The following is a 17,169-nucleotide window of genomic DNA, read 5'->3' on the forward strand; positions in this document are numbered from 1 at the left end:
TTAAGTAAACGCAGAATTTGAGTTTGTTGAAGGGTCATTGGATGAACCTTGAGCCGAGTGGAAATTGTAGCCTCCTGTAATAGGGAAAAAGACTGTAAAAACCAATGCATACAATAAAACGAAAAATCACATAAAATAATTCCTTAGTCGTGTCATAAAAAACGTCCAAAGCAGAGGAATTACTGACAATAGCTGGTGCCAAGTGATCATGTGACAAACATAGTGGCCAAAAGTGGACATTCCTGTAATGTGACTACTACATTTCATGGACAGTAAGACAGGCATGCCATGTATTTATGTGTATTTATGCTCTCGACAGTACCCCAGTTGGGTACCGCAGCATCGATGACTTTCTGGTGACAGTGCTGGAGTGTTGCTGTTGCCCATAGTTAAATTGGTTTTCCAACTCCATCCAATAAAAAAATAAAATAAATTGAAAGTGTTAAATAACCTCGTCTACCAATCACTATCCGCATCAGTGACGTGCCAACCTGACTGGCGTCACTGCCACAATGATTGGTTGCTATGGTCACTCTAGTGGCTTAAACAAAGACCAAAGCTGAAGAGTGACGGAGTAAAATTAGTAAAGAGCTTTTTTTTAGTTGAACACATATTCAGTTTATTTCAACTCTTTTATTTGGAGCTGGAGAATCCCTTTATTTGTACTGTAATGAGCCACACACCCGTGTAATTATCCCACGATCTATCTGTCTCATCTATCTATCCATCCGTCTCTCTGGTTCTCATTTCTATCTATCCGTCTCTCTCATTCTCATATCTATCCGTCTGTCTAGATATATTTATTCTGCCATTTGTTCACTAGTCATCATATGGGCATCGTATGGTATAAACCCACCAGTTGTACTTATCAAGGAAGGTTTTTTTTTTAACACAAGTGTGAACAAAGCCAAAGCCACTTTCTGTTAGGCTTATGCACACAGCGGTTTTATGGCTTCATATCAGTTCGTACAAATAATATGACCCCCATGAATATCTATGGACGCATATAGAATCCAACAGAAAAATGGTGCCATGTTTCATCAGATGCCGCATTACAGAGATATTCATTCCTAGGGGAAGATACCGCCATTATATAGTGCACTATACAGCAGCGCAAGAAGCACCTATGGCTCTGTAGTACGGGAGTGTAGGGTGCTGTACTGGCTCTGTGCACACTCAGAAGGTGTAGTGCAGATATTCACAAATAGACACCGTTGTAGATCTGCAGTTTGCTCCGTTACACATGCCCACATACAGGGGCATTGTTATAGGTATGATATACATATGATCCATGGTCTATTACCTCCTTTTTTTAAAATGTTCCTCCTGAATGGCTTTGAAGATGCAGATGAATTTGTAGTTGATGTCTATGTATGGAAAGAAATGATGAGTCAGTATGATACTATAGACTATAGAAATATCTACAAGTAATTGGAGCCCCAATATGAAGCAACCGCAGGGGTCATCGCAGCAGTATCTGTGACATTGTTGGCTCACCTGGACCTTGGTTCGGAGTGTGCTCCAGTAGGATGTAGAAATACTGCTCCTCACTGCTTTCCTTACCTAAAAATAAGGAATAATGAGAGATTTCACCGACACCACAGAAATCACAAATCTTTGTAGATGGGGAGAGGAGAGAAAGACATATAAACAAGGTTGTAGGGACTGAGAGTGGAGAAAAGGAAATGGGCTTAAAGAGTCTCTTTCACCACATTATAAGTGCCCTATCTTCTACATGATGTGATTGGCGCTGTAATGTAGGTGACAGCAGTGCTTTTTATTTAGAAAAACGATAATGTTTGACGGAGTTATGACCTATTTTAGCTTTATGATAATGAGTTTCTTAATGGACAACTGGACGTGTTTTACTTTTTGACCAAGTGGGCGTTATGGAGAGAAGTGTATGACACTGACAAAGGCCACTTATAATGTGGTGACAGAGCCTCTTTAAGGTGTATGTTTATGAGCATATCTATCTATCTATCTATCTATCTATCTATCTATCTATCTATCTATCTATCTATCTATCTATCTATCTATCTATCTATCTATCTATCTATCTATCTATCTATCTATCTATCTATCTATCTATCTATCTATCATTTCTGTAATGTCGGGGTAGGGAGACAGACAGGTGAGCCCTAATCTACCCGCCACTCAGTCCCTGCCTACTTGCAAAGCCCGTCCTAGGCGACGGCGTACAACTGGGCGATGGTCCCTACGCTCAATATGTGCACGACAGACAAACAGACAAGGGTACACAGAAGCTAAGGGAAATGGGGCAGTTGCCCACGGCAACACAGTGAGCAACAAGAGTAGTGAACGAGCCGAGTCAAACCAGGAATATATGAGCTACCAGAGCAGGAGCGTAGTCAGTAAAGCCAGGGTCTATATGAAGCATAGGTCAATAGTAATAGCAGGAACAGCAGAGCCACGAAACAAGAGAGAATCACAGGCAAAGGACAAGCAGCAAATGAAGGTATAAATAGACTGAGGGCGGGAGCTAGAACCGTCTGGCCAGGCTGTGATAGGTTCTCCCACTCCTCAGCCTACCAGCCTGAGTGGTAGCAGATCGAGTCACTCTATCATACCTAGGAGCAGATGCAGACTGATTAACCACGGGCGTTGACACAGAATCTGTGTCTGGCCGATCCTTTACAATTTCTGTATCTCTATCTCTTTCTCTCTTTCTATCTCTTTATCTCTCTCCATCTCTTTAGCTCCCTCCATCTCTTTAGCTCCCTCCATCTCTTTATCTCCATCTCCATCTCCATCTCTCTTTCTATCTCTTTATCTCTCTCCATCTCTTTATCTCCCTCCATCTCTTTATCTCTTTCCATCTCTTTATCTCTCTCGGTCTCTTTATCTCCATCTCTTTATCTGTTTCCATCTCTTTATTCCTCTCCATCTATTTATCTCTTTCCATCTCTTTATCTCACTCCACCTCTTTATCTCCATCTCTTTCTCTCTCCATCTCTTTATCTCTCTCCATCTCTTTATCTCTCTCCATCTCTTTAGCTCTCTCCATCTATTTATATCTTTCCATCTCTTTATCTCTCTCCACCTCTTTATCTCTCTCTATCTCTTTGTCTACATCTCTTTCTCTCTTTCCATCTCTTTATCTCTCTCCATCTCTTTATCTCTCTCCATCTCTTTATCTCCCTCCATCTCTTTATCTCCATCTCTTTCTCTCTCTCCATCTCTTTATCTCTCTCCATCTCTTTATCTCTCTCCATCTCTTTAGCTCTCTCCATCTATTTATATCTTTCCATCTCTTTATCTCTCTCCACCTCTTTATCTCTCTCTATCTCTTTGTCTACATCTCTTTCTCTCTCTCCATCTCTTTATCTCTCTCCATCTCTTTATCTCCCTCCATCTCTTTATCTCTTTCCATCTCTTTATCTCTCTCGGTCTCTTTATCTCCATCTCTTTATCTGTTTCCATCTCTTTATTCCTCTCCATCTATTTATCTCTTTCCATCTCTTTATCTCACTCCACCTCTTTATCTCCATCTCTTTCTCTCTCCATCTCTTTATCTCTCTCCATCTCTTTATCTCTCTCCATCTCTTTAGCTCTCTCCATCTATTTATATCTTTCCATCTCTTTATCTCTCTCCACCTCTTTATCTCTCTCTATCTCTTTGTCTACATCTCTTTCTCTCTTTCCATCTCTTTATCTCTCTCCATCTCTTTATCTCTCTCCATCTCTTTATCTCCCTCCATCTCTTTATCTCCATCTCTTTCTCTCTCTCCATCTCTTTATCTCTCTCCATCTCTTTATCTCTCTCCATCTCTTTAGCTCTCTCCATCTATTTATATCTTTCCATCTCTTTATCTCTCTCCACCTCTTTATCTCTCTCTATCTCTTTGTCTACATCTCTTTCTCTCTCTCCATCTCTTTATCTCTCTCCATCTCTTTATCTCTCTCCATCTCTTTATCTCTCTCCATCTCTTTATCTCTCTCCATCTCTTTATCTCTCTCCATCTCTTTATCTCTCTCCGTCTCTTTATCTCTCTCCATCTCTTTATCTCCCTCCATCTCTTTATCTCCATCTCTTTCTCTCTCTCCATCTCTTTATCTCTCTCCATCTCTTTATCTCTCTCCATCTCTTTAGCTCTCTCCATCTATTTATATCTTTCCATCTCTTTATCTCTCTCCACCTCTTTATCTCTCTCTATCTCTTTGTCTACATCTCTTTCTCTCTTTCCATCTCTTTATCTCTCTCCATCTCTTTATCTCTCTCCATCTCTTTATCTCTCTCCATCTCTTTATCTCTCTCCATCTCTTTATCTCTCTCCGTCTCTTTATCTATCCCCATCTCTTTATCTCTCTCCATTTCTTTATCTCTCCATCTCTTTATCTATCCCCATCTTTTTATCTCTCTCCATCTCTTTATCTCTCTCCCTCTCAATTTATAGAGACTGTTACCAATCAACACCTAGACTGAACAGTCCCAGAAGTAGTCATGATGGGAGGGCTAGTTACAACTGCTTATTAATTCTCATAAAGTTTAGAGTTATTATCACAGTTAATAGACAGCATCTGGTACAACTGGTGTTGGAGTAGGGTGGGTCTCATGGGAATTCAGAATGGCATGAAGTAAACCATAACCACAAGTATACAAGTCAAGGTTGACATATTGTACACTGGATAGCATTACCCTTTAAATGCAAAGGATTATTAAAAATAAGAAATAATTCATATAGACTGAGGTTTCTACTTACATTCTGGTCCAACAAGACAGTAGATATCAAAATGAACAAACCCTATAATAGAAGGCATACATGGGCATAACTGACTAGTTCTAAAAATTCTTAAAAACACACATGAAATCTGACATGTAAAAAATAGGAAATAAAATCAAGTTTCTAAACTGCTGAACATTGACCCTGTTTGCCCTGGGTGCTGGGTGCCAAATGGGGCACCAACAAGCCACACTTCCTTGACCAGGGTATTTAGATAAAAGGCTAATTTGTAAATTGAATCTTTGCCTCGATTATAGGAAAGCCAAGATACAACTCTGCCCTACTATGGTGCCAGGTTTTGCCACCCAGGAATAAAGGACTTGGTGCTTTCCATGACCCAGGGCCCAAATCCCCAACCCCTTCTTTGCTAGCAATAAAGATCCTCTGGAGAGGGGAGTCCTGTACAAGTTCTTAAAACCCAATGGCAAAAGGGATGGAACCTACCAGGGCTGGGCCCCCCTCTCATCATGGGCCGCATCTATGGTGCATACCCCCTTACTGGGAAGTGTAGTCACATCAGGCACTGTACAGTAAACCTGGTCCAAAGTACTTAATCAAACCGTACTTCTGAGGGTATATTAGCAGGTCAGACAATAATCCCAGAAATGTCAGCACTCCTATTCTCCATAGATAAAGAATAGGGGTGCTAAAATTTCCGCTTGCAGTACATTCAAATAAATAAATCCCTTATAATGCTATGCAGCATTATTGGAGCGTAGCTGAGCTGTGAAGAATGTGTTTGTTTACTAGCTCAGCCCCATTCATATGAATGGAGCTGTAGTGCAATACCGCCCATGGACAAGAGTGGCGCTGTCTCAAAAAAAAACAGACCCTTTTTTCAAACCTGAAACTGTGCTTTCTACCACAGGACTGATCCTTTAATGAGACACGGCTAATTCCCTATTGTTATCCTAAAAATACTGCAACAGACTCAAGGTCTCACGTCTGCCATTAGATACAGCATACAGAATGTCGTAATGGGCACTAGGGCCGGCATAATTAATTTCCCTCTACTTTTTGTCCTGTTACATATGGTCACAGGTTGATGTGTAATATCATCAAAGCAAAATGTTATCTCAATCTACAATAATGGAATTATTCTTATTTACCTGAAAAGAGTTCAATGCTGCAAATATTCCATGTATAACCAAGTTTGTGGGGTCAAAGGAAAGTACAAGACCCAATGCCCAAGAGGTTCCAAGAAGCGGTGTGAGGACAGCAATACTTTTAGCAACCACAACCAAATTTTTCCGTTCTTCACGCCCTGGTCGTTCTCCAATAGCAGGTCTTAATAACTTTACGATAACCACAATTAAGATAATAAAATTGACAAACACAATGGATAAAGCTGGGATGATAAAGGCCAAGGAAGTTTTCGAGTCGTTGAAGTCCAGCCAGCAGAATTGACCGCTTGTGAATCTCTCACTGGGAGCTGTTGACGCCACTGTTATCGTGGCAATCAAGAGAGGACAACCATAACCCAAGGTGAAAGCTATGATCATCATAATTCGCCTACTCATGTCATGCAGGATATAGATTAAACGATAAAAGAGAATTAGTCCGAGGACCAACATCCAGAAGAACAAAGACAAGTAGAAGTAAAAGGTGAAGAAAGCAGCAGTTGTGCATGCTTTTGATCTTGGATCTTTTTCCAATGCAGCACCGATGATAAACCAAATATCAGCAGTTAAAAGGGTCACAGCAATATTGACTAGGCAAACGTGGCGCATGTATGAGGTCTTGTTTTTGATGACAGTTCTCCATACTACTGCTTCGATGACCAGAGTAAGAACCAGGCTTGCAATGGATATTCCAACTCCGGCATATGTAATTTTATCCAAAAATGTAGCATTTACATTTGCCATCAGGATTGAGAATGAGGTCAAGTGGTCGCATGAACATTTCACTACCGTATCACCATCATCCAAAACTTGGCATCCACTGCTCCTCCAATACTGGTTGTCCACGTCTAGCCAGGTGCAGTCTGGGTTCTTCAGACTTGTATTATCTTTAGTAAATGTCATGATTATTTTAAAGACATCTTTAGTGATGCCACTTGAGAAGTTACTTATCACCGTTGACATGACCAAAGTATTGACCTTCTTTGTGTAATTCCGCGGCATAAGGTCTTTCATCGTAGAATAAGCTATGGTGACCACTGTGTTAGAATTTCCGGCCAAGGTCCCACTTTCGATCGTTACGCTACCGCTTAAATTAGTCAACAAAAAATTCTTATCATATTTGGTGTCACTATTCACTACTTTGCCGAAGAGCTGCATATTGCTCGTGTTTTCAATGTTAATGGTTTTGGAATCATTGAGTTGAAGATGCTTTGCGACTGTTTCCACAGACTTCAGAATTATGTAACTTAGATTTGAGACTGTTTCCCAAGAGGGGCCGTTATCCACCACAATATCTACTGTCTGGATGAAATTCTACAAGATGAAGACCAACAAATACATGATTTTAGGAGTAGGAAATAGATTTTACTTGTACAAATTAAGGTAAAGTCTCATTCATGTCATTTTATTTCCATAAATTAGATTTAAGTCTGTAGATGAGCAATAATGTGTTCTTTGTGTTTCTTTTTCATTTTGTAGTTACTTATTTTGAATTATTTCCCTGGGGGCCGCCATATTGGAGGCACAAATTTCCTTTCTGTATTAACTGTATAGACAAAGCAGTAGAGTGTGTGTGTGTGTGTGTGTGTGTGTGTGCATGTGTGCGTGCATGCTTTATGGCAGCTGCAATGAATGGGAGTCCATAGTCAGAGAAATGTCAACCTCTTAGAAGGTCTCATAGCACTTGTACTTGGACAGGTGACCTGTTGATCATGGATCTGTCTGGTTGCTATTAAGGGATCAAGAAAAATTTGTTGCTATTCTCAATGTATTCTGCTCATTATATCTTACATGGTTGTTCCCTGTCTTCTTCTGGATCAACCAGGGTTTCTAAGTGTGAGAACACCTTGATTACCGCCAGTTTTTATTTTATGTTGTAGCTAATCATTTTTAGTTTCTGAAAACTTCCTTTGGGGTAGTCATATTGGAGACTCACACTTCTTACTGTACAAATCTCATCCACACGCTGCGTAAATACTGAGCGGAAAAAATGCTCAGAAATTGACCTGCGGTGCGAAAATGTATTCTGCAGAATGTCAATTGTACTTCCGTAATCGCTGCTTGCTTGTTGCGGGAATTCCCCATTGAATTCAATGGGGAACTAAATCCCGCAACAAATAGCAGTTGTTGAATTTTTTGCGGAGAGTTCGCAAAAAACGCAATTCAGAAAAAAAAAGCGTGATACTTACTCAGAAGTCTGTGTTCCTTCCTCCAGCGCGGCCCACTGGGATGACGTTTCATCACATGTGACTGCTGCAGCCAATCACAGGCTGGCCAGCTGGTGCTGCAGTTTTCCGCAGCAGACATTCCGGGTGAAAAACTGCACCACAGTTTGGAGCAGTTTTTCACCCGGAATTTCCTATGGCGCACAGGACGGATACGCTGTGTGCTTTTACGAAGCCTATCCAACCCGTGTGAAGCCGTCCTTACTGTAAAGAGCTCCGTCCTATAATAATAGCAAAATCACCTTTCTCCCTATGGAACTGGTTTTCTCTTATCCTTTGGTCTGTTCTTGCCATGGAAAATTAATTTGCCAAATTTTTAAATCGTCCTTGGATAAAGTTTTTCAAAACAATAAGAAAACCTTGTTTCAGTATTGTAGAGTAGATCCCCACTACTGGGTCTTAACCAATTAGTGAAGTAATTGAAGATCCTGGGCTTGAATCTGAAATCTGTGCCATCTGTAATACTGGTATCTTGCTATGTGGCAGAGAGGCCTTTGGACCCCCTCATGCACAAGGGCACGGGTGCAACTGCTTTCTTTGTGACCCCTATAGCTACACCCCAAATACCACTGTTCTAAAATCTAGAAGCTTGATATTATTTGTTTTTTGCTTGGAGGGGGAGGGTACGTATGCTGTAATTATACTTGCCCTCTATTTTTTATGAAAATTGCTGTGGAATATGACCAATTTCCAGTTAACATGTGCGAAAATGTCATAAAAACTATAATTCACTCACCTCAATCATTGGCTTAGATACGTTTATGTTCGAGCTTGCAATCAAAGCTATTATCTCGACCATGTATTCTATATTTTTGGGTGAATTTTTTATATTTTCTCTCTCTTCCTTTGCAACTTTTAAGATATTTTCAAGAAATAATGGCAGATAATTCTCTTTATCTGGGCCATTTATCAAGTCCTTTGTTTAAAGAAAATACAAAAAAAATTACAAAAGTAAATCATGAACAAAAGCAAAAAGTGTGCATTTATTGTTTAAAGTTTTTTTTTAATAAGGAAATCACCTGGCTGCAATTTAACAGTGTGTACAGGACCACAGCCCTGGGTTGAATGTATTTATTTCACCTGACCAGTCGAAACTTAGCCATCCACTTTTAAATGTTATCCTTGCTATCGCTAGGTTGCAAGTGAAAGTGTACCATTAAAGAGGATCTGCCACTAGTTTAGTAATGCCCAATAATCTAGCAAATCTAATAGGCGCTGCCACACTGATAATGCCAGTGAAAATTGTGTCCCAATACATTTTTATTTTTTTTTAGTTATCAGCTTTTTTCTAAATATGCAAATGAGGCTATACTAGCCCAGTGGGCGTCAACACCAGCGATTCTCCTGAGGTGGAGCCTCCTCACTGCCTCTGATGCTGTCCTATCAGCATGAAGCTGCTTCACACAGTGTGAGAGACTGAGGCTGGAGGGAAGGGGAGTCACTTCAAATAGCCATATCTTGGGCTGTGGACCACCTAGAACAGTGGTTCTGGTGCCATATGAAAGATGAGATTCTAAACTTTCATATGTCACCATCGAAATTCTAGCTGTGAAACAACCAGCGTTATCAAAAGTTGAAAACACAGTCGGGAATGGAAGCTGTATACTATATGATCACACTGTGTTGCTGGGCTAGGAAGAGGAGAACTGTATGCTGATTGGATAGCGTCATACAGAAAACATTACACCGCCAAGAGTAATAAGAACGAGTAACCTCCCATTTGGCAAGTATAGCTAAATCAGCATATTTAGAAAATGCTTAAAACTTTGCAAATAATAAACGTTTTTTTAGTTTTTTTAAATCACACTGTATTTATCAGCATCATAGCGCCTTTTAGATTAGTTAGGAGATAGAGCATTAATATACTAGTGACAGATCTGAGCTCCCTCTAGTGGCAGCTTCAATCAGACAGAATTTCATCAGTTAACTGGGAAATTATTTTTGTCATCACTATGGGGAGCTCATTGAACACTGATTTATTATGGAGCTATGTAAATCCGTATACAGTGAGCTCACTCTAGACCCCTCTGTATTTGCTCTCATGAAGTCTTCTCTTTATAGTAGACTTTGATACTGATACACCAACTTCCAGGAGAGTGTTCTTCACTGGGGTAGATGTTGTGAAGGTGTTTTGCTTCACCATGGAAAGGATTCTGCGATTATCCACCACTGTTGTCTTCCATGGACGTCCCTAGTGTGCTCTTTTTTTCAAGAATGTACCAAACTGTTGATATGGCCACTCCTAACATTTGTGCACACTCTCTCTGATGACTTTCTTAATTTTTTTTCAGCCTAATGATGGTCTGTTTCACTTGCATTGAGAGCTCCTTTGACCTCATGTTGTGGGTTCACAGCAACAGATTCCAAATGCAAATGCCACACCTAGAATCAACTCCAGACCTTTTACCTGCTTAATTGATAATGGATTAACGAGGGAATAGCCCATGCAGCCCATTAAATAGCTTTTCAGATAATTGTCCAATTACCTTTGCTACATATTAAAGAGCCGTAATTCCTAAGCCCTTCCTAAAATTAAGATGTGAATACCTTCAAATTAAAGCCCACATTCATTATATAACTGTATATTCAATATGTTTTGGTAAACAGCTAAAATGCCAAAACTTGTGTCACTGTCCAAATAACTCTGGACCTAACTGTATATGTATATTATTTTAGGTTATGGGACTTATATTTAATAAAGTTTATTTATTGTAAAAAATGTGCATTTGTGTGTATTTTAAGCAGATTTTTTTATTTAACATTACTCTTTTTTGTAATTAGTTTTCCCCTTTTTTTTTTTAGTCTCATAGGGGTTTTTGATTGTACACAGAACGGTTATGCCTTAACAACAGGAAATATAATCAGACAGCCCTGTTGTGCTTTAATGGACTCAGGGCTGTCTGCACATAGCAGACATGTTCACTCTCTTTCACTTTGATTGCCGTGATCAGCTGTGAATGCGACATTCAAGGGGTTAGTGGTGGAGATCAGAGGTTTCTCTGATCACTGCCATTAGAGCGGGGCAGGGGCTGTGTATTGCAGTGCCCGTGCGATCAGCGTGATGTGTATGATCGTCGTGATGCGGCAAACATGCACATCATGTGTCATTAAGCAGTTAATGTATTGAGACAAATTACATGGTACCAGGGTTCCAATTGCTGCGGCATAGTTATAGATGGTGCAGAGCTAGTGGTTGCTCCCAAGCCCTGGTGCCTAAAAGACCCAAAGGCACCTCTGCTACATAAAAATACAAAATATTTATAAATACAACATGGTAGTGGGGGCCAAGGCTGTCATGAATTTTTGGATGGAGTCCCATCTGCCTCTGTGCAATTGTACTGGTTTCTAATGTTTGAGGGGCCAACATCTCACCTTGCCACAAAAGAGACCAGAAACAGTAGGAATAGGCAAGGCAATAGCATAATCATGTACTCAAGTTACATGTAATCATCTTACTATACAACTTTGTTATTGTGTCGTATTGTATAAATATCCCATACAGCATGATATTATTATATACTGTACGGTGGCCTGGGGTCTTCATATTGGTCTTCTCACCTACTAATCAGTAACCATAGTGTTGTATATACATACAGTATATGTATTGTACAGTATGTCAGAGGATGTATCTCCAGGGATCTCAATGACATAGATGTGGACTTTCTTACCTTGATATTCTGCAACTCCAAAAGAATACTTTCAGAAAAACACTCATTCTTCCCCGTTCCTCGGATTCCGTTCTCACAGGGATAAATTATATTACCAAGTTGAGATGGGTTAATGGTCCGGCATGGCACAGAATAGTAACTTCCGCTCGGTATTTCATTACCATCGTCAGTCTTGCAAGTGTTACCTAAAGACTCTAACAAACATCTGTAATCAGGAATTACCAAGAACTATAAAGCAAGTTGTAAAAGTCTCCTTAGGCCAAGCCAAATGACCAAAGGACTATTCCAGTAGACGACCAAACTATCCCCATCTAATGTCCAATCATCAGCAGGCTCCCATACCTACTGTAACTCCCCAACTGGTAACCAAACATTTCTTTAATCCATCCTCCACATCTACCCTCAAGCTGCCAACCAGATGACTCCCAGAAGTCTTTCCAAATGCTCTACACCAACTCCACAGAAACCCCGTACTGTGATGGTAGGGGGTAAGTGGTGGAAGGACATGTTTGGGCCCACCTGCCACTGTTTCCTACTCCAGTATGTGACGGATGGAGGGCGCTTTCTCTATAGCCATGCTACTGGGTAGAAACTAGATCTGGATGTATTAAGAAAATTCGGTAGTCACAGCCCCTCCTGATTGCAGTATCTTGTTCGCTATTCTCTGGACCCTTTTCATGGCTTCCATGATGAAAACTCTTCTTACCCCACTTTTGTTTTCTTACCATCTAAAAGCCTTATGGTCATCTGGGAATCACTTGTGGCATAATCATGCAATTTGTTGGTGATGATGCAAGATACAGTTGACATTGCATTGGGTGTACACTCAACCAACTGGGTGTAAGAATAACATACCACGTTTGTCTTGTTTTCAGAAAGTTTACCTACAACAAGATGCATTCAATTGATATAAGTATACAGCAACAATTTGGGTCACTTCTGTATGTCCTACAGTCACATTTATGGAGTGAGCAGTGAACTTGTGCAAGATAGATAGAGATAGATAGATAGATAGATAGATAGATAGATAGATAGATAGATAGATAGATAGATGCTACTGTAATACGCTGCAGAATTTCCACTCACAAATCCGGAAAATTTGCGGCGTATTTGCTACGTGTGAACATACCCTGACAGGACACCCCACCTACCATGTGCCATTTAAAACACTGGGGTTTTCCCATGTGACAGAGTGGATTTTGACTCTGCTCACTGCGACTGCTACCACTGCACCCCCTAAAGCCATGTCTCTAAAAATATAGATATATAGATATGTGATAGATAGATTTGAGATAGATAAACTGATAGGAGATAGATAGATACAGATGGAGCAAAGTTTACTTAGACTCTAATAACTTGTTGTAGCGTGATATCACACAACAAAAGCCATTGCAAAAGTCAATTTTAAGTTTGCTATCACAGTGTATTCATACCTCCCAACCGTCCCGGATCCACTGGAAAAGTCTGGGTGTTCCATATCCCGGTTTAAACTGTATCTGTGTCCTCAGGATGCAGATACAGTTGAATCCAATGCTGGAGCAGGGAGTAGCTCCCTGGTACACAATTCACTAAGTAACGCCAGCCATGAGCAGCTCAGTGCAGACAGGCGTGATGTAGTGACATCTTCACGCCTGTCTACGCCGAGCCACACATAGCGCAGACTGGAGGAGACCTGCAAAACTATTTCCTCCAATCGCCATGAGAATAGGGTTAGGTGAATATATTTTTTACTAGGCACTGTAGGGCATTATGCTACATGTGGAGGGCAGCTATGGGGCATCATACTGTGTGGGGCAGCTTTGGAGGCATTATAATGTGTGGGGGCAGCTATGGGGCATTATACTGTGTCTGGGGGACAGCTATGGTGGTATTATACTGTGTGGGGGGCACAATAGGGCATGATACTGAGCTTGGTTCTTGTGATGTATATATGTACTGAGCTTGGTTCTGACATTGTGTGTATATATATATATATATATATGTATCTACTGAGTTTGGTTGTTATGATGTATATATGTACTGAGCTTTGTTCTGGTGCTGTATATATGTACTGAGCTATGGGGGATTATACTGTGTCTGGGGGGCAGCTATGTTGGCATTATACTGTGTGGGGGCACTATAGGGCATTATACTATGTAGGTGTACTATGGGGGCTTTTTACTGTGTGAGGGCACTATGGGACATTATACTGGGTGGGGGCACTATGTACTGAGTTTGGTTGTTATGATGTATACATATATGTACTGAGCTTGGTTCTGGTGCTGTATATATGTACTGTGCTTTGTTACGGTGCTGTATATATGAACTGAGCTTGGTTCTGGTGCAGTATATATGTCCTGAGCTTGGTTCTTACACTGTATTTATGTACTGAGATTGGTTCTGGTACTGCATATATGCACTGAGCTTTGTTCTGGTGCAGTATATATGTACTGAGCTTGGTTCTGGTGCTATATTTTTTGTACTGAGCTTGATTCTGGGGATGTATATAAATATACTGGGCTTGGTTCTGGTGTTGTATTTATGTACTGAGCTTTGTTGTGGTACTGTATATATGTACTGAGCTTGGTATTGGTGCTGAATTTATGTACTGAGCTTTGTTCTGGTGCTGTATATATGAACTGAGCTTTATTCTGGTGCAGTATATATGTACTGACCTTGGTTCTTGCACTGTATATATGCACTGAGCATGGTTGTTATGATGTATATATGCACTGAGTTTGGTTATGGGACTGTATATATGTACTGGGCTTGGTTCTGGTGCTGTATGGGGCTGTATTTATGTACCGAGCTTCCTTCTGGTGCTGTATTTATGTACTGTGCTTTGTTCTGGTGCTGTATATATGTACATAGCTTTGTACTGGTGATGTATATATGTACTGAGCTTGGTTCTGGTGTTGTATTTATGTACTGAGCTTGGTTCTGGGGCTGTATATATGTACTGAGCTTGGTTCTGGTGCTGTATATATGTACTGAGCCTTGTTCTGGTGCTGTATTTATGTGCTGAGCTTTGTTCTGGTGCTGTATTTATGTACTGAGATTGGTTCTGGTACTTTATATATGTACTGAGCTTTGTTCTGGGGCTGTATATATGTACTGAACTTGATTCTGGGGCTGTATATATGTATCGAGTTTGGTACTGGTGCTATATTTATGTACTGAGCTTTGTTCTGGTGCTGTATTTATGTACTGAGCTTGGTACTAGTGCTGTATTTATATACTGAGCTTTGTTCTGGTGCTGTATTTACGTACTGAGCTTGGTTTTGGTGCTGTATATATGTACTGAGCTTGGTTCTTGTCAAGATCCATGGGTACGTGAACCCACTAGGCCGCACCGCCGTAGCAGAGAAGCAGCTGGCCAAACAACAGTCTATACAAAGTCCTAGTACAAGAGTACCTGTGATAGTCCAGGCAGTAGCAGAGACTTAGGCACAGATGAAACTTAAAGGTAGATGATGCCACACGTGGCGGATGATATCAGGCGTGGCAGATGAGACCAGACGTGGTGTATGACAGCAGACGTGACAAAAATAGTAGAAATGTGGGCAGCACAGCAGAATGAGGCCACCAGGGCACTGCGGCTGCCAACCTCAGGGAATCTGACTGGTAGATCTCCACAATACAGGTAAAGACAAGAAAAAGTGGCAGTACTCCAAAATTTAGTTCAAGAATCGAGGTTTATTCTCCCATCTGTGCAAAGAGTATGATGCAACGTTTCAGCTGCTCAATGCAGCCTTTGTCAAGCAGTGGCACAACACAGCTCCAACACTCTAAGGCTCAGGAACAAACACAGCACGGGATACAGGATACAGGTAGCAGGGCACGGGAACAACGGGAACAGGATAACACTAAGCGACCATTTCCTAAGACTAGCATGGGAATACACAACAACGCTCAGGCAAGGAGTGAAAGGGCAGAGCCCTTTTTATAGTCCAAGGTCATCATGGGCTAATTGGTAATATTTTACATGTGCGTGCGCTGACCCTTTAAGACCGGGCACGAGCGCACGCACCCTATGGGACACAGGAGAGGGAAAGTGAGTGCTGGCATCTCCTAGGAAGGAGATGCTGGCCAGCTCTCACAAGTCCATGGCCGCGGCCGTCGGGGGGTAAGTAGTTACCGTATCCCCCCTCTTACGCCTCTTCTTGGGACCAGAGCGAGAGAGGAATTTCTTAATGAGAATAGGGGCATAGAGTTTCTCTTCTGGCTCCCATGACCTCTCTTCTGGACCAAACCCCTTCAAATCCAGTAAATAAAAAGTCCTTCCTCCTAGTCTCTTGTAGTCCAGGATCTCCTTCACTTCGAGCACATTGGAAGAACTGCTGCTAGCAACTGCAGGACTAGGAGTCTTAGTCTAGCAGTTCAGAAACACAGGCTTCAGGAGGGACACATGAAAGGAGTTGTGAATTTTGAGAGTAGAAGGCAGCCGAAGTTTATAAGAGACAGGGTTAATTTGTTGCAGAATCTCAAAAGGTCCGAGGAACCTAGGAGCAAATTTGTACAAAGACACCTTCAAACAGATATTCCTTGAGGACAGCCAGACTTTGGTACCCAGAAGAAACCGAGGCGGCTCTCTTCTTATAGTATCCGCTTTTCACTTCATGCGATCGACTGCCTGCAGAATAGAGGAGGACCGGGTCTGCTACCAGATTTGTAGGAAGTTCCCAAATGCAGAGTCAGCTGCGGGTACATGGGATGAAGCCGAAACAGGGAGAGGGATTCGTGGATGTTGGCCGTAGACAATGAAGTACGGTGTGGAAGTAGTGGGCTCACTTGTGTGGTTGTTATAGGAGAACTCGGCCCATGGAAGAAGCTGTGCAAAGTCATCATGCTGCATGGAGATAAAATAACGAAGATAATGCTCCATGATTTGGTTAATCCCCTCGACTTGACCATTGGACAGGGGTTGATAAGCTGAGGAAAAGTCCAATCACACATCTAGTAGTTTACAGAGGGCTCTCTAGAATTTCGAGGTGAACTGAACCCCCACGAACAGACACGATATGAAGGGGCAAGCCATGCCAGCGGAAGATGTGCTGAATGAAGAAATTTGGCAGTCGAGGAGCAGAAGGTAGGCCAGTCAGTGGAATAAAATGTGCCATCTTCGAAAACCAGTCCACCACCACCCAGACCGTATTGCATCCTGCTGAGGGAGGAAGATCTGTGACAAAGTCCATTGTTATATGCTGCCAGGGAGCGTTGAGCACAGGCAGAGGTTCGAGCAGGCCGGCAGGCTCGGAGTGAGCAACCTTGTTGGAAGCACACACAGTGCAGGAAGAGACAAAGTCCACAATATCAGTGTGGGCCACCAGCAATGACGAGCAATCAGGTCTTGAGTCTTACGAATACCCGCGTGGCCAGCCAGTTTAGAACTGTGTTCCCAGTGAAGGATTCTCCTCCTGTCTGCCAACCA

At 41.5% G+C, this 17,169-nt stretch overlaps 1 protein-coding gene across 1 annotated transcript in view; it reads right to left on the reverse strand.

Annotated features, from left to right (window-relative positions):
• The window catches only part of LOC142760374 (adhesion G protein-coupled receptor F5-like), a 37,091-nt gene continuing 19,922 nt past the window's right edge, over positions 1-17,169 (reverse strand). Inside the window, exons 10-17 of the mRNA XM_075863557.1 lie at positions 12,485-12,623; positions 11,760-11,944; positions 8,828-9,007; positions 5,855-7,180; positions 4,725-4,766; positions 1,498-1,563; positions 1,304-1,367; positions 1-74 (exon numbers count right to left, since the gene is read on the reverse strand). Of these exons, the coding sequence (XP_075719672.1) occupies positions 1-74; positions 1,304-1,367; positions 1,498-1,563; positions 4,725-4,766; positions 5,855-7,180; positions 8,828-9,007; positions 11,760-11,944; positions 12,485-12,623 (2,076 nt within the window). The remainder of the gene's footprint in view (positions 75-1,303; positions 1,368-1,497; positions 1,564-4,724; positions 4,767-5,854; positions 7,181-8,827; positions 9,008-11,759; positions 11,945-12,484; positions 12,624-17,169) is intronic.

The sequence above is a fragment of the Rhinoderma darwinii genome, chromosome 4, assembly GCF_050947455.1.
Source record: "Rhinoderma darwinii isolate aRhiDar2 chromosome 4, aRhiDar2.hap1, whole genome shotgun sequence".
In the NCBI taxonomy this organism is placed as follows: Eukaryota; Metazoa; Chordata; class Amphibia; order Anura; family Rhinodermatidae; genus Rhinoderma; species Rhinoderma darwinii.